At 44.7% G+C, this 16,209-nt stretch overlaps 2 protein-coding genes across 26 annotated transcripts in view; one reads left to right on the forward strand and one right to left on the reverse strand.

The window, feature by feature from the left end:
• The window catches only part of SH2D4A (SH2 domain containing 4A), a 70,492-nt gene extending 61,029 nt beyond the window's left edge, over positions 1–9,463 (forward strand). For 4 of the 5 annotated variants that reach the window (XM_015075895.3, XM_053216497.1, XM_027071765.2 and 1 more), the window contains one exon: positions 336–2,187. In XM_015075895.3, coding sequence (XP_014931381.1) covers positions 336–428 — 93 coding nt within the window. In that variant the 3' untranslated portion in view covers positions 429–2,187. Of the gene's footprint in view, positions 1–335 lie in introns of all 5 variants that reach the window. The other variant, XM_015075893.3, reaches the window with a different exon arrangement.
• A 372-nt stretch (positions 9,464–9,835) lies between these two features.
• The window catches only part of CSGALNACT1 (chondroitin sulfate N-acetylgalactosaminyltransferase 1), a 341,281-nt gene continuing 334,907 nt past the window's right edge, over positions 9,836–16,209 (reverse strand). For all 21 annotated transcript variants that reach the window (XM_027071730.2, XM_053216491.1, XM_053216492.1 and 18 more), the window contains 2 exons: positions 14,406–14,487; positions 9,836–11,794 (listed from right to left, as the gene is read on the reverse strand). In XM_027071730.2, coding sequence (XP_026927531.1) covers positions 11,505–11,794; positions 14,406–14,487 — 372 coding nt within the window. In that variant the 3' untranslated portion in view covers positions 9,836–11,504. The remainder of the gene's footprint in view (positions 11,795–14,405; positions 14,488–16,209) is intronic.

The following is a 16,209-nucleotide window of genomic DNA, read 5'->3' on the forward strand; positions in this document are numbered from 1 at the left end:
AATCAGGATTCTTAATTGCATTTCCTTTATCATTGAACCTAGTTCTTCCTCAAATATTCAGGGAGAACCCGCTGGGGCAGAGAATGTAGAAGATGCTAAAAATCTGTGCACACACTGACCACATCTGAGACCACTCTTAGTTAGAACTCAAGCCTGGGAGGGAAATTTACAGATGAGAAAAATCTCTTTTAAGATTGTCATATACCAATAAAGCTAAGGGCAAGCAAGAAGTTATATACCCTGAGGGGGCAGAAAGGACATGATGTTATTATTTATGCTGTCTTAACAACCTGCCCCCCCACAGCCCAGCCTGACCTATGCCTTCTGATTCACAGGAGGAACCTATAACTTCCCTGGGGAGAGAGCTCCTTCTGTACCCCTGTGGTCAGCAGGATGAGCCACCCGACTACCTGGAGCTCTTTGAGTGACAGTCTCCATCGTGTCATCCTGTAACCTCCAGCTGGGCTTTCCTCTGGACAGACATCGCTGAAATAGACATTTGTATGTGAAGCCAAAGTCACCCTGCAGCAGAGCCAATGCTGATCAACTGGAAGTATCCTTAAAGCCCCACGGAAATCTCTCTTCTGCACAAATGCTGGAGTTTAATGTTAAAAGAAAATTGCCTCTGCAGGATATTCACTCTGAAAGTAAAGAGAGATGATTCCCAATTTCAGCAACTACCTAACATGAAGGATACAACCTTAATGATGTATATAAAATGAACAAAGAAGGAATCAAAACCTTTTAGGAATTAAGGCATTACTTCAAAAACTAGTAGCTCATGTGAAGTATTTCATGACCCCTCTTTGCGTCATTTTGAAATGTCTCAGGTTTGTGTTTACATTAAGTTCCATGTTGGCTTCAGGGAGCTGGCAAAAAAAGCCTTTACTCGTGACTGAAATGACCCCGCAAACACACTTCATTTATCACACATGCTGGAGCCAGGATGTAAGAGACACAGAAGAACAAAAGTTGGGAATGTAAATTGAATGAGGAATTTAAAAATGTAGGAGAGGCTTAACATGTAAAGAAATACCACGGACCGTAGAGACATGAGCAGACATCTGCGAGTGTGTTTCCATGAGCAGGACGGTGCTTGCCCAGTCTACCTTGGCTCCATCCAGGAGCACATCACACAGGATGAGGCATGAGGTGCTTACCAGTGGGGGTAGACCAGAACAGAATAGTGAGCTGTGTGAGTACTACTTGTGGGTTGAATGGTGTCCCCAGAAAGATATGTTGAAGTCCTAAGCCCTGGTACCTGTGAATGTGACCTTATCTGGGAACAGGGTGTTTGCAGATGTGATCAAGTTAAGATGGTTCATACTGGATTCAGGTGGGCCTTCAGTCCAATGACTGGCATCCTTAGCAGGAGAGAAGGGATTTGGAAACAGACACGGAGAGGTGAGGCAGCCATGGGACGACAGAGGCGGAGGCTGGAGAGATGCAGCCGCAGCCGGGGAATGGCAGAGGGTGCTGGCAACCCCCAGCAGCTAGGACAGCAGTATGGAACATGCCTTCCCTGGAGCCTTGGAAGGGAATGTGGCCCTGCTGACACCTTGGTTTCAGACTTCTAGCCTCCAGAACTCTAAGAGAATAAATTTCTATTGCCCTAAGCCTTTGAGTTTATGGTAATTTGTTAGAGCAGCCCTGGGAAAGGAACACAGAAGTTCACGTAATTGTGGAACGTGACACACATCACATACCATTTGTTGCTCTACAGTCTCCTCCCTGATAATGAAGGAAAAAGGGAGATGAAGAGTAACCTCCCAAGTGGGATGCAGATTCCCTCAGCCAGGAGTCTTGTGCCCCACTGCATCCCCACCCCAGCCTCCGGCTCAGCAGGGGTGCTGGCCGCTGGGCAGTGACCAAGGATGCTCCTATGCTCTGAGCCACAGGTTCTTCTCCTGGGGAGATGGAGCCTTCCTTGCACTTCAGGCCTAGTCCCTGTATCTGCATTCCTCCAGAAGCAGCAGGGGCTGCAGCAGTTAGTCCGTGAGGCAGTTCGTTGTGTGAAATGTAACGACAGAGTGTGGGGGACGTGTGTGTGTGAGTGTGTATGGGTGCACACGTGTGTTTTTATGAGAAAGTTTTTAAACACAGATCATCGTAAAGTGTTACTTGAAATGTCGCATGTGTTTGTACAGTCTGAGAGACAACTGTCAGTGAGACATTTGTCCAAGAGAACCTGTCTTTGGCTTTCATTCCTGTGACTCAACAGCTGTGACCTTATAGAATTGCAAAGCTGGCACAGGACAGGAAGTCACAAACTTCTATTCTGTCTCCATATCTTCCCACCATTAGCTCTCTGAATGTCAGCTTTCACTACTAATACAAAAGCACATTTTTAAAAATTGCAGCGTACTTGACATTAACATTAAATTAGTTTCAGGTGTATAACATAATGATTTGACATTTTGTATACACTGTGAAATGATCACCATTATAAGTATAGTTATCATCCATCACCTTACAAAGTTAAAAAGTTTTTTTCTTGTGATAACTTTTTTAAGATCTACTTTCTTAGCAACTTTCAAATATGCACTATAGTATTATCAACTCTAGTCACCATACTGTACATCCCCATGACTTATTTATTTTATAACTGAAAGTCTATACCTCTTGACCCCCCTTCACCCATTTTGCCCACCCCCAACCCTCCTTCCCTCTGGCAACCACAAATCTATTCTCTATCTGTGAGTTTGGCTTGGTTTCGTGTTTTTTAGATTTGACATGTAAATGAAACCATAGGGTATTTGTCTATCTCTGACTTATTTCACTTAGCATAACACCCTCAAGGTCCATCCATGTCACAAATGGCATGATCCCTTTTTTATGGTTGAGTCATATTCGTGTGTGTGTGTGTGTGTGTATCACATCTTTTTATCCATTCATCTGTCAATGGACACCTAGGTTGCTTCTTGTCTACTGTAAATAATGCTGCAATGAACATAGGGGTGATGTATCTTTTTGAATTAGTATTTTTGCTTTCTTTGAATAAACACCCAGAAGTGGAATTACTGGGTCATATGGTAGTTCTATTTTAATTAAAAGAAGGTGTTTTTACTAACTGATTTTTACTAATTTCATTCAGTTTTTAAATCTTAAGGTTTTGAAATAAATAGAAAAGTACCCTATAGTCACTAATAATTATGAAGACATATGATTCCAGCATCATCCTCTGCCTAGAATTATTTTGGAGGAAATAAGTACAGTCATACCCAGATATAAGGACACTAAATAACATCCTACTGGGGAAACAGCAAATGACCTGACTGAATTAACATAGTACAAGGGGGAGCAGATCTGAGTTATATACTATTTTATCCTGTGGTTATTAATATTCAGAGGAATAAACTGACACAAACAATAATCACATCATCAAACAATGGACGTGATGGCCAGGAGTAGTACTTAAAATTCTTAGGGAGAGAGAATGGTAAAGAATTCAGAAAGTGATTAACACTAAATGGGGGTGGGGGGGCCCGAATTCTCAGCTCAGCTATTAGACACAGTCTCCCTGTGTCTGACCCTAGTTATGACCTAAAGCAAGGATGTCCATACCCTGGTCCTGGTCCCCTCCTTCTGCTGCCTCAACAAGCCCAGCCCCCTTAACCTGCCTAAGGTTTCTTGGTCGAGGATGTTCCTCTCCTGTTACTGTCCAGGTTCCAGCCTCGGGCACTCCAGTCTGCCTATCACTTTGGGACTGTGCACAAATGCCTCTCACTGCCTACGTCGATTCTTCTTTCTCAACTCCCTCAATGAAATTCTAGAATCTCCTCTTCTAGTCATTCCAGACTCTCTGGCTGCCATCCCTCTACTGCCAGACCCTCACAATCATTAACCGCCCCCCCATCAGATCACCTGTAAGGCCCTGGGTTCTGGTCTCCTACCCTACCCTGCTATGGGAGGATGCACAAGGAAGTTACTTTGTCCCTCAGCATCCCCAGCGGAGCTCAGTAATGCCAAGAAATGTTAGTGGGTCCAAACCTTAGACCAGGAAGAGGAAAAAGATAGAGTTAAGAAGAAAAAGGATCAGGAAAGGGGAGAAAAAGTGAAAACGAGGCATGGACAGGTCACTTAAAATATCTTAGATGCATTTATATCAAAAATTGCCCATCTGAGCTACACTCTGGAATTAACCATCCTTTGAAGTAAAAGAATGGCAGGTGCTCATGTGGCACAAAATCTGCTTGTAGATTTTAAAAAAGAAGTTCATGGCCTGAAGTTTTACAGTTGCTCCTTTCCATAAAGACAGCTGTCTCTGTGAGCCAACTTTCTCAAATACGTGTTATAGGCACGTGTGAGCACACAGATACCTTGGGACGCCTGCCGTGTGATGCACACACACAAAAATGACTTACAGGGGACGCGTGGATGTATCTCCCTGGACCTCTGCTTTCGTTTTTGCTAAGAATGTGATAAATACTTTCAGACTGCATCCCACAGGTCTTTTTTTTTTTTAGAAGGTAAGTTTCTACAATTACATCTTTAAAGAACACATCTGTTTGCCTTATGCCTTCCCTTCCCTTTCTGCCCTCTGCCTTCCATTTTTGTAATCTCATCCTCATCATTTTCATCTCTCCCTCCTTTTCTGTTGTATTTCTGGAGAGCTCCTCATCTCTTTTCCTTCCCCACCACAGACTATTCTGCAGTGTGTCAGTTCTGTTCTTTCTGACTCCACTGTGGACTCTATCATTCTATTTCCAGTGCACTTGCTGTGCTTCCTTCTGTCCCTGTGCTGGATCCTTACACTTCCTCCTGCTGCCCCAGACTGAAAACTCTCAGGAGGTTTACACAACAAAAGTGCTTTTTTTAATTGTGTGGTAACAATACACTATTTGGTCTGGAGTTAGCTCGATAAAGTCAGGGTCAGGATCCTGGTTGTATCATTAACCAGCTGAGTGGAATCTTAAAAGAAAAAAAAATACTAAGCATCTCAGCTTCAGCTCTCAGTCACCCACTGGGTTCTGAAGCTTAAAGAAGAAATACGCAAAGTGCCTGGCATTTATACCGTTCTCTGCAAATGGTAGTTATTCTATGTGAATCACGGGTCCAACAAAGCCAGGATCCCTGCACTCCATGCTCCTCTGTTAGCACCTCGGCTTATATAACCAATGGGCTGTGTTAGTAATGACCCATTTGCTACAGTTTCTGGGATGAATTTTCGGGGGGAAAGGGAAACTTTTACAGTAGGAGATATAATTATGAGCCACACAATGTATTAGCCAGTTGAAATGGCTTACAGAGAGATTTCTACCTTAGTCTAGACTAGAAATGGCATAGAGACGGCATTCTCTTACTGTCGAATTTTGACAATCCCCAAGGTATCAGTCTTTACCCAAAATTGATGGTTGACAAATTGATTCAGTTGTTCTGGAATTCCTGGTCACCAATCCCCAAGTATTTGCCTGCCTTTTTGACCAGAACACTTACTACAAACCCAGATCCCTTTGGGATTAACTCTGCTTTGTTTCCCAAATAGGTCAACCAGATAGGTTTAGCCACTGCTAAAACCGACTTGCAGGGAGGGGACAAGCCCCTGCCACCGTCGTCAGTCTACATCAGCTTTTATTTTCCCTTCACGAAATCTTCCTACCAGCTGAGTCAAGATCCTGGTAACCCTCCTCCACACTGTGCCTCAACAACCAAACCTCATGGCAAACACCTTATCTCCTGGAGGTGTTCTCAGTGGTATGGCGGAGCTCTAGAAAATGCTTCCTAAACACACCACCGCTATTCCTGACAGCCTCACACATTCTAGGTGTGATTTTTACATGGCTCTGTTCGAGACTAATGACTAGAAGAAAGAATACATAGTTAAAAACATTTTTTTTCTTCAGCCTTTCTTTGAATTTAACTTGAGGGTTTTGCTGTTTGCTGTCCATTTTTATTTTTAAATTTTTATTTTTCTTAACTGTTTCAAATGGGGTTTAACATCCTAGCAGGCCAGGTGATGACTACTGTTGAAATTCTTTAAACTCTGGGGTTGGAGGGTACTGGTCTGGTAGCAGATTCGGGTGGGGTTGGAGACTGTGGGATTAACTGGGGTGGAGGGAATCCCCTCCAGTACTGTGCTCACCTCAATTCAAGCTGATGTCCTGACTCAGGTTGATGAAGAGTAAGGCCAGTTCACCAAGTGTCCCACCTGGGTACTGCCTGTGGCAGACAGGCTGTCTGCAAAGCCAGCCACCAAAGGACATTTGATGAGTCTTGGGCAGAGGTCGTTGAAGGTGTCCTGGCCCTCCCTGAGCCTCTGGGTGACCGGCTGACCGGCAGAGACAGCCCAGAGGCAGGGCCTGCTTCTCTTCCCAGGCTGTGACCTGCACCCTCCCTTGGAAGAGCAAAGGCAGACACAGCCAAGGGGCCCTGGAGTTGCCCACTCCAGAAGGCATGTTCAGAGGATCAGCGTCACAGACACATTTTGAAAGGCACCTCTGCTGAGAGAACATTCTCTGTGTATTGAAAAAACCACCACCCAAAGCCCCCGACCAGCTGGCACAGTCCCCATAGTTTTTGGCAGCAACAGCAAAGCACAGAGTTCTGCCAGGAGAAACAGCTTTGAATTCAAATATAAAGCTAATCAGAATATGGATCACACAAAGCTGCCAGTTACTTGGGTGTTGGGAGTAAAACACACCCACCTTTTTAAGGGACCGCCCAAGGGCATTATCTCTGATCAGCAATTCTCAGAAACAATGTCAAATCTTTTTCAAAAGGCCGCTATTCCCACTTGCTCTCCCCTCCCTTTCAAGGCAGCCTTGAAGTGCAAGGCCCTGGGATCCTGCTGGAGGTCTGCTTCCAAGACTGCAGAGCCCGACTGTCATGGAGTTTCACAGCAGCTGGAGGGAAGCAGCCCGGCACAATCCATGTTTCTGGATCACTGTGTTGTTTTCGGTCACTGTCAGGGGATTTTTCAGGTGGGCTGAAGAGTAGAGAAACAGTGGGAAACTGAGGCACAAGATCACAGAGTCTGGACTTGTCCCAAGCCCAAACTCCCTTGTCTACCCTCGTCTCCTGACCTTCAAGCCTTCTGGAGCTGGTGGTAGGATGGGGCCATGATGTGTGAGCCTGACAAGCCAGCCACTTTCAGTCTGGGCCTCTGAGCGAGTTCATTACCACTTCTGCACCCGGAAAATGATATTACCTGTCTTAGAAGAGTGGCATTCTGTACAGAAGGTGCCTGGCTATGCACCCTACCTCAAACACCTCTGTTTCCCAAATGTCTTCAAATTATTGACTCCAAATTACTGAGTGTGCAATTTAAGGAAGAAGTTATCCATTAAAATTTACATTCCTAGTTATCCTTCTTCAGGTAGACGGACCTTGTTTTCAGAATAACAGAAATAAAAGGACAATGGTGCACACGTGATGGGTTCATGATCTCTAATATGCGACCCATATTGGCCCAAGAGGTGCTATGGACGTGCTGGGAAGCATAATAGTTGTGAATGCAGAACTGGTATCAAATAATAGCTGAATGTGAATACCTGCTATGTGCCTCATGTGTACGGCAGATGTGACTGCATTCGCTGTCCTGAATGAAGAAACGGGTACAGAGATGCCGAGTGCCTGGCTTAAGATCATATAGGTTGCAAGTGAAAAAGCTAGAATTTGAGCCCAGGCAGTCTGGCCGGGGAAGCCTTGGTATTAACTACCACACTGAACACTAAGATTAGATAACATTAGCTTTTCCCTGAAGCAAAGTTTATTGAAATTAGGTTCTGGGCAGCAATTTTCATACATTTCAGAACTGTGTATGATGTCTACTTGAGTGTGACAAAATCTTCAAAGCAGGGCTGTGTGAGGTTCTGTTCACCTGTTGCAAATTCCTAGGCCTGATTCTTTCATTGTTGATGTGTGGAGAGAAGCCAGTTTGCCCACATTTATGAACACAGAAGGGGTGCTGCAAAGTAGATGGCTGGACGGACCAGCACAAGGAGAACAGGTATGTCACTGGGAGGCAGTGGTGTGCTGGTGAACAGTTAACAACTGGCTGGGATGGGGAGTGGGTGGTGGGGCAAACAAGCACTTCTCACAAGGCTGCGTCACCTCACCAGGGCTCAGAGAAGACCCAGGTCTGTAGCAGAGACCCCAGCTCCAGAGAGACGGCTGGGCCAGTTACCAGGTGACTTCTATACCGTAAGAACAGAGGGAGGATGTAGAGAGTTGGAACAAACCTTAAACACAAGACTCAGTGCTTCCTCGGCAGTATCTTTCCTTTAGAAGATGTCATGACTGGGTCTTTCAAACCAGAGTTCATTACTGCTTTCCTTTGCTGCTGAGGTTAAATTCCAAGCCCCTCAATGTAACGTTTCAGTGGCGCTTTCACCAACCCTTCTTTTGTATGTGTCTTGGTCCAGGGAAGGGGGATGGGTCCTGCTATGGACTGAATGTTTGTGTTCCTACAATATTCAGATGTTGGAGCACTAATGTGATGGTATTTGGAAGTGAGGTCTTTGGGAGGTAATTAGGTCATGAGGTAGGTTCCACAATGGAATTAGTGCCCAGAAGACAGCCAGCCCTCTGCTCTCAGCCCTGTGAGGATGCAGGGAGATGGGTCTTCACCAGACACCGGATCTTGATCCTGGATTTCTCAGCCTTTAGGACCCGAATAATCATTTTGTTGCTTAAGTCACCCAGTCTAGGTATTTTTGATATAGCAGCTCAAACTAAGATCCCCTCTTACATGCACTTTCAGAGGGCTCATACTGTTTGTTTTTTAATATTTTATTTTTAAGTAATCTCTACCGCAACATGGGGTTTGAACTTGCAACCCCTAGATCAAGAGGTGAATGCTCTACCCACTGAGCCAGCCAGATGCCCCAAGAGGGCTCCTACTTTTTGATAAAACTGCTTTAGCTAAGTTCTAAAAAGGGAGAAATGGTTCAATATTATGCTGTTTCCTCTTCTCTTCAGCTACCCTCAGCAATTCTTAACCAGTTGCTGAAACTCAGTTCTTAATCGCTGCCTCAGGCATCTGTGAGATGCAATTTAAACAAGCACAAATGGCTAGTTAGCCCACAGTACAGCCTGGGACTGTAGCATCTGCAGGACACTTAGACCTAATTCCATGATCACATTTGCTTCCTGTTGCCTGCCTATTGGAAGTACGTCCTCCAGACTCTGGAAGAATATAGGAGGAGTGTGCTGGTCAGTCCCACAAAGCCAGACGTGCCCAGAATCTCTAGTATCACCAGTGTATGTGAAAATTAACTCAATTAGAAAGGGACCTTGGGAACCATTTCTCAATTTCTTCTAACTAAAAAGGACAAGTAGGGGCACCTGGGTGGCTCAGTCGGTTAAGTGTTCGACTCTTGGTTTCAGCTCAGGTCATGATTTCATGGTTCATGGGATGGAGCCCCACATTGGGCTCAGTCCTGGCAGCATGCAGCCTGCTTGGGATTCTCTCTCTCCTTCTCTCTCTGCCCCTTCCCCCACTTACGTGTGTGCACACACTCTCTCTCAAAATAAATAAGCTTTAAAAAAAAATAAAAAGGACAAGTAAAATGTATTCACAGCCAGAGTTTTCATTATGGTTCTCTCCTTCTATACCAGTGGTTCTCAACCAGGTGTAGTTTTATGTCCCCCAGGGGACATTTGGAAATGACTGGATACATTTTGGTTGTCAGCCTAGGTGAGAGATGCTCTTTGCATCTAGTGGATGAAGGCCAGAGGTGCTGCTAAATGTCCTACAGTGCACAGGACAGCCCCCACAACAAAGAATGATCTATCCCAGAATGTCTCTAGCACTAAGGTTGAGAAACCCTGGTCTCTGCACATGTAAAAAGTTTTCCCAAAACTAAAAACATGGCATTCTTGCTCCAAGAAGAAATCATATCCACAAATCATATTTTATTAGCTCTCCAATGCCACCTTACATTCATGTCCTGCGTTTTGATTAAAATTTATGAACTACCAGTACACATCAATATAATGCATTTTTTTCTTTCTCTCTTTTTTTTTTTTTTTTTTTTTACACACCAACAGCTTGAATGTTCCTGAAGCTTTTAAACAATGAGTTGACTGGGGGCAAACAGAAGGCAAGGAATCACAGATAATTAGCTCATGCATCTGGTGCTGGCTAATAAATAATTTTCACATGAATGTAGAAATCACTCAATGTTAACTGTATTTATTTTTTTAAATAGTTGGAAACTGTAATAAAATGCCATTTTCAGAAGCATCTCAGTGACTCAGTAGAACTGCGTCATTTAAAAAATAGTTACTTCCCTAGGTGGGGGTAGGTGAACATGTAGAAAAGTCTTACATCTCACTTGACTCTGGCAGATGGAGTGATCTTTCACAAAATACATTTGTCTGCATTTCTTCTCATGAAAGCCAGCGGCCAGGAAGAGCACCCTGCTTTGAAAAGAGATTGTTTGGTTCACACAGTATACTTTGGTTTATTTAAACAGGTAAGAAAGTGATCCCCAGTTCTCCTGAGGAGAAAATGTATTTTTTGACTTCTGAATAAATCAAGATATTACCAGTCTGAATGAGTTTTCCTTTTCAGCTAAGGTAAAAAGTATATCTTTCTTTCCCTCCAGTGTTCGGTTGCTCCCCTTGGGAAATATTCTTCAGATAAAGTATCTATATGTCTTGATGTATCAGTAGCCCCACACCATGACTTCCATATGACCAAAGATCTGACATTCGGTGTCTGACGGGATCAGCATTTGGCATGTCCTTGGATATGGGGATCAATCTGAACGAAAAGTTCTCATAATATACCTAAAAGTATTTTCTTAAAAGATATAAAAATGTATGCTAACTTGTGCTCTCTTAGTAAGGCTTGCAAGTTGGTAATTAAATAAGCAGAATATAACTCATAAGCCAAAAAAGTGCATTTTTAAATAAAATTGAGAAATGGAGATGGTTAAAACTATGATAAAAAAGATATATTATTTTTGGTTAATCTTGGGTGGAAATGGTACAATAGTTTCTTTTTTTTTTTTTTCCTTTTTGAGTCCATTTGGTTTTGTTTAATATACTCACAAGGATCGCCATGGGTGTATCTTTGAGTATCACGAAGTCTCCTCACCTGTCTTCTGATATTTTAGCATTCCTGGGCACTACAGCTCTACCAATATAATCGTTCATATGGGGAGACATGTGCTTGCCTTTCATTCCCAAGAACTTTTTACAAAACTGGTCTCAATTCGTGAATATTTCAATGAGCACAAAAGATAACAGCTCTCACTTTGCTGTACACACAATCAGAACCTCCATGCCATTAGGCTTATAATCTCACAATCATTCTGCCTTTGTCAGACACTACATGGGATGCATTTGGGCTACTTTTGCAGGCAAAGATTTTAATTCCTGTTGCGTAAAGCCAAACAGGCAGAGAGAAATCGGAGGCTCTCCCCCTCGTCGCTTTTACTAATCAGTTGATTTCTTTTTTTTGCCCTTTATGGAAATCTTTTCCTTGTCACAGCCACTTATTCAGTAATCACAAAAGGGAAAAAATAAACCACCTCCCCAAATCTATCCCTGGGAGTTCATGTTTTTTTGCTACTTGTCTTCTGTTTCTGTTTGCGAAGGTGAGCCTCGATCTCATGCCTGAAGACCAGCATCCCCAGCTGCCCATGGGATGCCTCGTTCATGGCCTTGGACTGCATGCACATCTTGTACTGCTCAGGGGTCAGTTCATCCACACAGTGCTTCTCATGCCAGAGGTGGAAGAGTCCCCGCACCGGCGTCCGCACCACTATGAGGTTGCTGTGGAGATACTTGCGATAAAGGTGCACATCCTCTCCACCCCAGCCTTTGATGTCCAAATCAAAGCCACCTGCCAGGAGAGAACACACCGCTGAATCGAGCTGCCCAGCCAGTCTCCTGATCTGTACTTGCCTTTCTGATCTGTACAGAACTTTGCATGAAGAGAGGAAGTATTAGGGGAGATGTTTCACCGCTCCCCCCACCCCCCAAGTTATGAGCATGTCCATCCGGGAAAGGGAACTCAGGACCTTGGTGGCAGTGGTGGCCAGCACCAACTCCTTGAGAGAATAAGACTGCAAAGAGAAGCCCCAGCACCTGCCTGCTTCCGAGAGCCATCAGCAGTGCTAATGTTGGCCTGAGCCCCATATTAAGACTTTTCAGCTTAAAACCTTCAAATGGAAACTTGTTTCTGTTTGAATGTGGCCTCCTGTCATTCAAACAAAGTGAAGCAGGGGCTTGCAGCCTGAAAGAGTAATGGGATCTCAGCATGAAAAAAACTACATCCCACAAAATACTCTGCCTTTCATACACTAAAGTGGTCCCAAAAGCTGTGTGTCCATCACAGGCCGGTGAAGTGAGGCATGTTTAAGGGACTGGCCTCCCAGTTCTGAAGTTCTACTCAAAAAATGTGGTTTCACTCCATGGTGGACGCCTTCACAGAGTAATGGTCCCTTAAAGTCTCACCTTTATAAACTGAGATGCCCCATGTCTTTTCTTAACCTAAAGCCCACTGCAAACCAAACAGAACCAGAGAAGACTTGTGTTTTTTGTCACTGTTCCTTTCTCGCCTAGGAGATTTATTTAATTCGTACAAGAAGGAGTAAAGTCATCCTCAACACCTTTCATCAGAGGTATCATGTAGTCCCTTTACCCTCTGTAGCCCCCAGGCTGCATTGCTCTGATCAAGGCCATCGCTGGGCCTGGGGGAGGGGCTCCCGCACAGGAAAACTGCATCCCAACCAGGGCTGGGCTATGTACACGAGTGATTCGTGGTACCCCACTGATGGGCCAGTGTACGATACTGAGTCAGGCATCTAGAATTTGAGTCTTGGTTTGGCCACTTCACCTCTCTTGAGTTTTGGTTTCTTTATCCTGAAATGAACTAGATGTCATAACCAAATGAGATAGTAATGTAAGGGGCAGTGCTTGGTTATCTGTAATTGATTTATTATCATCGGTATCATCACAACTTATTAAATAGAAGGTGCAAAAGTTAAGATGCTTACAAATAAATACAAGATTGCAAAGAATTACCTGGGTCCAGATGTGACCCAGAGATTCTTAGGTCATGGCCACGGCTTACTGAGGAAAAGCACCCTCACCAGCCAACTGTCCCCACACGTTTCAACTGCAGCTATGCCCCATCTTTAGGAAAATCCAACTTATTCTAAATTCAAATTGGATAAACATACACCATTAAAAAAAAAAATCCTTCCCTGTACACAGAACAAGGAAACAGAGTTTCTCGAAATGGAAATCTGCTTTAGAAAAAATTTTAGTCATTTTTAGAAATCTGATTTGCACATAATCATTTAGAAATATTTCTTAGAGAAATCAAAGAACACCTATGGTTAGTTGCCGGTATGTGGGAGCACTCAGAGACCGACGTCCTGGGTGCTATGCTGCTTCTTTAGCTTCAAGTTGTTTCTTTCTTTCTTTTTATAGGGGTTCTATAGTCTCTGAAGTCTACTCCCCTCTGGACAAAAACCTGGGGCTGCTCAGATTGAGTCACTGATCTTAAAAAGAGACACGTTAGGCCTCGGGTGTGAACAGGAATCACCAGGAGAGAGCAAGAGGAGCAGACTCTGGGAGGCCCACAGGGAGGTGGAGGGATAGAAGTCTCCATGCTCTGCAGGGCCTCCCTGACTCCATCCAAGCTTGGGGTCTACCCTGAGCCCCTGAGCCCAAGATCAAGGTTTCAGGCCTGTTCATTCATACCCTAGTCATGTATAATCCACAATTCTGTTTCGAGGCACATGAGTAGGTACCACTATGGGGAGGGGAGTGGCATTTCCAAGGAGGACAGGAGATGCTCTGTTCTCATCCTATGTCCCTCACTTGCTGCAGACCCTTTGCCTTTTGGTTTCCTCAACTGCAACCTAAGGGCCTTTCCTCTTGGTGCTCTGGGAGTGTGTGTGTGTGTGTGTGTGTATGTGCACACACGCATGTATGTGTTGATGGTGACTGTACACTCAGAGCTTGAAGTAGCATTTGGAATTTTTGCAAGTTCAGCAGAGAGAAATTTGGATATTTTCTGGTATGTGATTTTCCAAAATTTCTCATGTTGCCCTTATTTTTTTCAGTGGCCCCTGCTACTATGGAGGCCCAGAAAGTTCTGCATGAGAGGGACTACAGCCAGAACTAGGTTGGAAGGAGATACTGGGGGGGGACCTGCCTTGAAGCTGCCTTTTTGCAACAACTGCCTTTTCCCTGAGATTGTGTGCTGCAACTGGGGTGACTGAGAGGGGCTGATGGAGATTATAGGGGCTCATGTGTTGCACACTCCCAAGCCCTGTCCTGGTCCAGCGCCTCAGTCCATGATGAGAGGAAGGGCCTTTCCTAGGAAATGGCACCACCTTTGTCATCAGACTCCTGGGAACCTGCCCTGACTTCCTCGTGGCCTCTCACAGCCTCTTGGTGGCAGCAGAGGCGCGGACTCACGGCCCTTTGCCTGGTCTTACCTATATTGAGGAAGTCTGACCGATACTGGCAGGTCATCCCAAATCCAAAGTCTCTCCAAAATCCAGTCTCCTTCTTTATGACCTGCAGGGAAAGCGCTGTCATTTCAGAGGGGAGGATAGAGTAGATAAAAATAGAGATGATTCACAAACTTGTGTAAGCAATGCTCAATAGGGAGCCCATCCCACCACTGATCAGTAGCCACAACCACAACCCCATGTGGGAAATGCAGATGGATTTGAGTCCTTTCAGAGGGTAGGAATACAGTGAACTCACCAGTTCCAAAATGGGCCTTGTGATTTTTGGCACCTCTGGTTGGAATGTTTCTAGGGTGTAGGCATGAAAACACACAGGCGTGCACACACACACACACACACACACACACAACACACACACACACACACACACACTCAAAAACAAACCAAGAGAGCAAGTTTTTGAGCAGCGCCATGGAAAAGCCACCTACGTGTCTGGCCCAACACCAGTGCCAGAGAGAATTGGAGGCCTCGGCCCCTCGCATAGGGCTGGGCAGGGAGCCAGCAAAGGGCTCAGGAAGTGGAGAAAAGGGATCGAGAACAACTCAGAATTCAGCTGCCCTGGCACAGGGCACAAACAGGACTCCCTCGGGGAATAAAAAGAAAACCTGAGAAGGCAGCATGTTACTCCGGCTCTGCTAAGTCTCACTTGCTGAGGTAAAGGGCGCCAAGAGTCCAGGTTCTGAAGAAAGACTCTGTCCATTCATCTTTAAACTGTTTTAAAACCAAACTGTTCCCCAAAGCATCTGTGGTGGTGGCAAGCTGCAGGGCTGCCAAGAGACCATCCAAGCAGTGACTGTCTTCAAACAGCGAGACCTGGTCCTCCTCAGTCTCTTACTCGGCAAGTAAATTTCCAATGCATTTGCTAAAGCACCAAGGCTTTTAAAACACTGTAATTGTTTGGCTGAAATCACTCTGGGACTAAGTCTGACACCTTAATAGCTCTTTTCTATGATTCATTCTTGAGGTCAACATAGGTGCTTAGTGGAGAAAGTGCCCTTCTGGGGAAGGGGAAGGGGAAGGAGGCTGCCCCTTCCCCATCCACTGGGATTTCTGCATTTTCCTGCCTGCGAGGTCTGGCTCTGTTCACTGCTAATCAGAGCCGGGTGTAGGCTGGGAGGAGCACCAGCATCTCCTCCCAACTTGACCACTGGCTGGCTTTTTTGCCTCAGGCAGGTCCCTCACTTCTTTGAGCTTCTATTTCCTTTCCTATAAATGAGGAAGTTGAGCTAAATGGAGGCTAAGGTCTTTTCCAGGTCTACTATCCAAACATGCATCCTCACTGCTTTTTCACCTTCCCGAAGTTTCATGTTGTCGCCACTACAGCCTCAATTACATTCCACAAATGGTTTGTGGAAGGGCTGTGAACTTAAACATTTCTCTACTCTGTAACCCATGGAAGCACCTTATTTTCATTACAACCTACACATAGATGTTGCCTGCACAGAGTGAACACACATGCGTCAGGGCTACTGAAGGGAAATAAGGACCAAGAGAGGTTTTGTCCATTAGTGGCCCAGCAGATGTGCTCCAATTCTTCTGCAGAACAAAGGCCTGTTATACAATATCTCCCAAGTGACAAGACAATTTCATTAGTATCAACTGGAAAGATTTTGCAGGGCAGGAAAGTTTGGAAAAATCTCCACTGAGTCATTTTTTAAAAATGGTTTCTGTTTCATACCAGGTACATGGTTTCTGTTGCAGCTAATGGCTTAATGTCTTTTCTGCTGGTCAGGACACAGACAGTCCTCTAAGCTTCTAGGTAAAAATG

The sequence above is a fragment of the Acinonyx jubatus genome, chromosome B1 (genome assembly GCF_027475565.1).
Source record: "Acinonyx jubatus isolate Ajub_Pintada_27869175 chromosome B1, VMU_Ajub_asm_v1.0, whole genome shotgun sequence".
NCBI lineage: Eukaryota > Metazoa > Chordata > Mammalia > Carnivora > Felidae > Acinonyx > Acinonyx jubatus.